The 3,599-nt window shown below is 54.1% G+C and overlaps 1 protein-coding gene across 1 annotated transcript in view; it reads right to left on the bottom strand.

Moving 5' to 3' along the window:
* Window positions 1–35: 35 nt before the first annotated feature.
* The window catches only part of EMH_0002880 (uncharacterized protein), a gene marked incomplete at both ends in the record, with an annotated part of 17,420 nt that continues 13,856 nt past the window's right edge, over window positions 36–3,599 (bottom strand). Inside the window, 6 exon segments of the mRNA XM_013496188.1 lie at window positions 36–155; window positions 378–578; window positions 844–947; window positions 1,227–1,477; window positions 2,272–2,379; window positions 2,638–2,745. Of these exon segments, the coding sequence (XP_013351642.1) occupies window positions 36–155; window positions 378–578; window positions 844–947; window positions 1,227–1,477; window positions 2,272–2,379; window positions 2,638–2,745 (892 nt within the window).

The raw sequence follows: 3,599 nt of genomic DNA, 5'->3' as shown, positions 1-3,599 counted from the left end.
TAGCTAGCTAGCTAGCTAGCTCTTCTCTTCTGTGTTCAAGCAATGAGCATATCATCGTCTTCATCTGAACATATCTGACCAATGTCAACGCGGGGGCGACGCGCCCCCGCCAGCCACTCGGCCCGCGCTGCAGGCCGCAGCTGGTTGCGGGCCCCCTGCAAACCACCAAAAAACCCAAACCCCCAAACCCTAAACCCTAAACCCTAAACCCTAGAACCTCGTATTTGGCCTTATTGCCTGTACACTCTGAACCCTAAGCCCTAAACCCTAAACCCTAAACCCTGATAAATAATTGGCTGTATTACCTATACAGCTTTTGTGCTTGTTCTGAACCCAAAACCCTAAACCCTAGACCCTAAACCCTAAACCCTAATTACCTGTACAGCTCTGGTGCATCCCTCAGAAATGCCGAGCAGAGGTCTGAGAAGAAGAGTGGGAAACAAACGGCCAGCAATCTGCAGCACCTCTACGCCCCCTGCATTTGGGGTGTACAGACGCAGACAAACGTCGCGGGCAGAGCCAAACCCCCGAGACACGCAGCGGCATGCATCGCCCAGGCCTGCTGCTACACCTTCAGGCTGCAGAAAAAAAAAAACAGAACCAGCAGCAGCAACAGCAGCAGCAATAGCAGCAACAACAGCGGCAACAGTATAACAGTAGTAGAAGCAGCAGCAGCAGCAGCAGCAGCAGCAGCAGACGCAGATATGAATTGTTAAGTGCAAAATACAGCAAAGACATATCGCGCAGGGGATCTATACGGAAGAGTACCATAAGCAGCAGCGGCAGCAGTTCAACAGCAGCAGCAGCAGCAGCAACAGCAGCAGCAGCAGCAGCAGCACGAACCTCATAGAATCCTTCAGCCCCTAGATGCACAACGGCCCACTCGCTGCCGCCTTCGCTGTCTCGCGCCCCCCCCCAGCTGCCGCCCTCTGCAGAAGAAGCCTCATCTGCGCGCATGCAGCAGCCGCACAGCAGCAGCAGCAGCAGCAGCAGTAACAGCAGCAGCAGCAAAAGCAGCAACACCACCAGCAGCAGCAGCTTCCGCCCGCCTAGGAGAAGATCGAACCCTTAGAAGCAGACTAACTCCCAGCAACAGCAGCGCAAGCAGCAGCAGCAGAAGCTGCAACGCCAGCAGCAACAGCAGCAGCAACAGAAGCAGCAACAGCAGCAGCAACAGAAACAGCAGCAACAGTACCAGCAGCACCAGCTACGGAGTATATCCTTACAAGATGCATGTGAAGTTGGTGGTCTCTGCAGCAGCCGTCTGCTGCCCTGGGTGCTTGGGTTGTGTCGGCGTCTGCTGCTGCTGCTGCTGCCTGGCTGCTGCTGCTGCAGCAGCAGAAGCACGTCGCTGCCTCTGCTGCTGCGGGCACGGAATGTAGCCGAAGGATACGGGGGACAGCTCCCGGGTGTATAGGCACGATCCAACAAATACAGCAGTGTATGTACACCGCGCAGGGCCCTCTCAGAAAGACACCTGAAGCAGCAGCAGCAACAGCAGCAGCAGCAGCAGCAACAGCAGCAGTTCAAGCTCATGCGCAAATACAAGCGCTTATACTCCGCAAGGAGCCAGAGAGCAGCAGCAGTAGCAGCAGCTGCTGCTGCTGTAGAACCACCACCCCAGCAGCAAACACAACAGCAAAGGCCACAGTAACAGCAGCAACAACAGCAACAGCAGCAACAAAAGCAGCACACAACAGCAGCAGCAGCAACAACAGCACCAGCAACAGCACCACCAACAACAGGAGCAGCAGGACCAACAGCAGCAACAGCAGCAGCAACAACTATAGCAACAAAAGCAACGACAAAGCTAACGATAACAACGACAACAACAACAGCACAACCAGCAGCAAGCCCAGCAACAAAAGCAGCAGCAGAGCCAGCAGCAGCAGCAACGACAGCAACAGCAACATCAACAGCAGCAGCAACAGCAACAGCAGCAGCAGCTGACAAAAGCAGCAGCGGAACCAGCAGCAGCAGCAACGACAGCGGCAACAACATCAACAGCAGCAGCAACAGCAACAGCAGCAGCAGCAGCAGCTGCTGTGGGCGGCCCACGGCTGACTGCCCGCGCCCCAAAGACACAGCGCAACCCACAGGCCCTCGAATCCTGCGTTTGCTGCAGCAGCAGCAACATTCTTCGCCAGCAGCAGCGCGAGTCCTGGAGCATCTAAAGAAGAAAAGAGCTGCTGCATTGCAGCAGCAGCACGCTGGCCAGGGGGGCCCCCAGGGGGCCCCCAAAGGGGGCCCCCACGTGGCCTCCTTGCCCACCCCCGGCGCCTCCTGAACAGCCGCTGCAGCCAGCTGCGCAGTTTGCGGCCCCCCTTGAGGAGACAGCTGAGGGGGGGTACGCTGTCGATACACCTCAGCATTATGGCCCTGCAGCAGCAGCAGCAGCAGCAACAGCAGCAGCAGCAGCAAGTGCAGCAGAAGCATCAACAGCAGCAGCAGAAACAGAAATAGCAGCAGCAATACAGACACAGCAGCGAACAAAAGAGGGGCAAGTTCTCTCACTACCCACGAACACAAACTGAGGACTAAGTATCTGGTTGAATCTATGCAAACCCTGCTGCTGCTGCTGCTGCTTTTGTTGCTGCTGCTGCTGCTGCTGCTGCTGCTGCTGCAGTGTTTATATACCTGCTGAGGCAAGCAAGCCAGTGAGCTGTGAATTTGCTGAAGAGAGCGCCGACAGAAGAAATGTCGCAGAGTACTTGAGCAGGCACCGCCATCTCTATGCCTTCAAACCTGAACACACAAACCCTAAACCCTAAACCCTAAACCCTAAACCCTAAACCCTAAACCCTAGAGTAACATCGGGAACCTCTGGGGAGCCGATGAACACGACGGAGAGAAAGGAGAAACAGACAGAAGGGAGAAGAGAAGGGAGACAGATACAAGGGGACCAAACAACCAACAAAGAAAAGCAAAATATACAAATAAATATAACAAGTAAAAAAAAAACTACTAGACAAACTGAACAACACACAGAGGAGGAGACAGCCAAGCAAACAAACTAACGAGCAAATAAACAGACATAAAAACACAACACAAACAAAAAACACAAAAAGAGAAGAAAAGAAACAGACAAACAAAACAAACAAACAAACAAACAAACAAAACAAACAAAACAAACAAACAAACAAACAAACAAACAAACAAACAAACAAACAAACAAACAAACAAACAAACAAACAAGCAAACAAACAAACAAACAAACAAACGAAACTGACCTGCAGCAGGAGGCAAAGAGACTCAGCAGCTCTCTTATCTCCCCTCGGCTTATCCCGTTGGGGTTTGGGGGCCTCGCAGCAAAATTTAATTTTATTAAAACAGCAGATATCCGAAAAGACCTAAAAAACACTTCGTTGGGGGCCCCTGGGGCCCCCCCCCCACACAGGGCCCCCGGCGCCTCCCCGCCCCCACCGACGCAGGGGGCCCCCCGAGGGGTACTTAGCAGCGCGAAGGAGGGGGCCCCCACAATACGACGGGGGGCCTCGCTGCAGCAGCAGCTGCCGCTGCTGCTGCAGTTGCTGCAGAGCTGCTGCTGGCGGGATACCCTGGGGGGCCCCCTTCCATACCCAATGAAATCAAAGGGTACT

This window comes from Eimeria mitis, genomic scaffold (genome assembly GCF_000499745.2).
Source record: "Eimeria mitis Houghton genomic scaffold, Emh_scaff197, whole genome shotgun sequence".
In the NCBI taxonomy this organism is placed as follows: domain Eukaryota; phylum Apicomplexa; class Conoidasida; order Eucoccidiorida; family Eimeriidae; genus Eimeria; species Eimeria mitis.
Note: the sequence above shows the minus strand (reverse complement) of the source record. Positions and strands in the feature narration are given on the sequence as shown.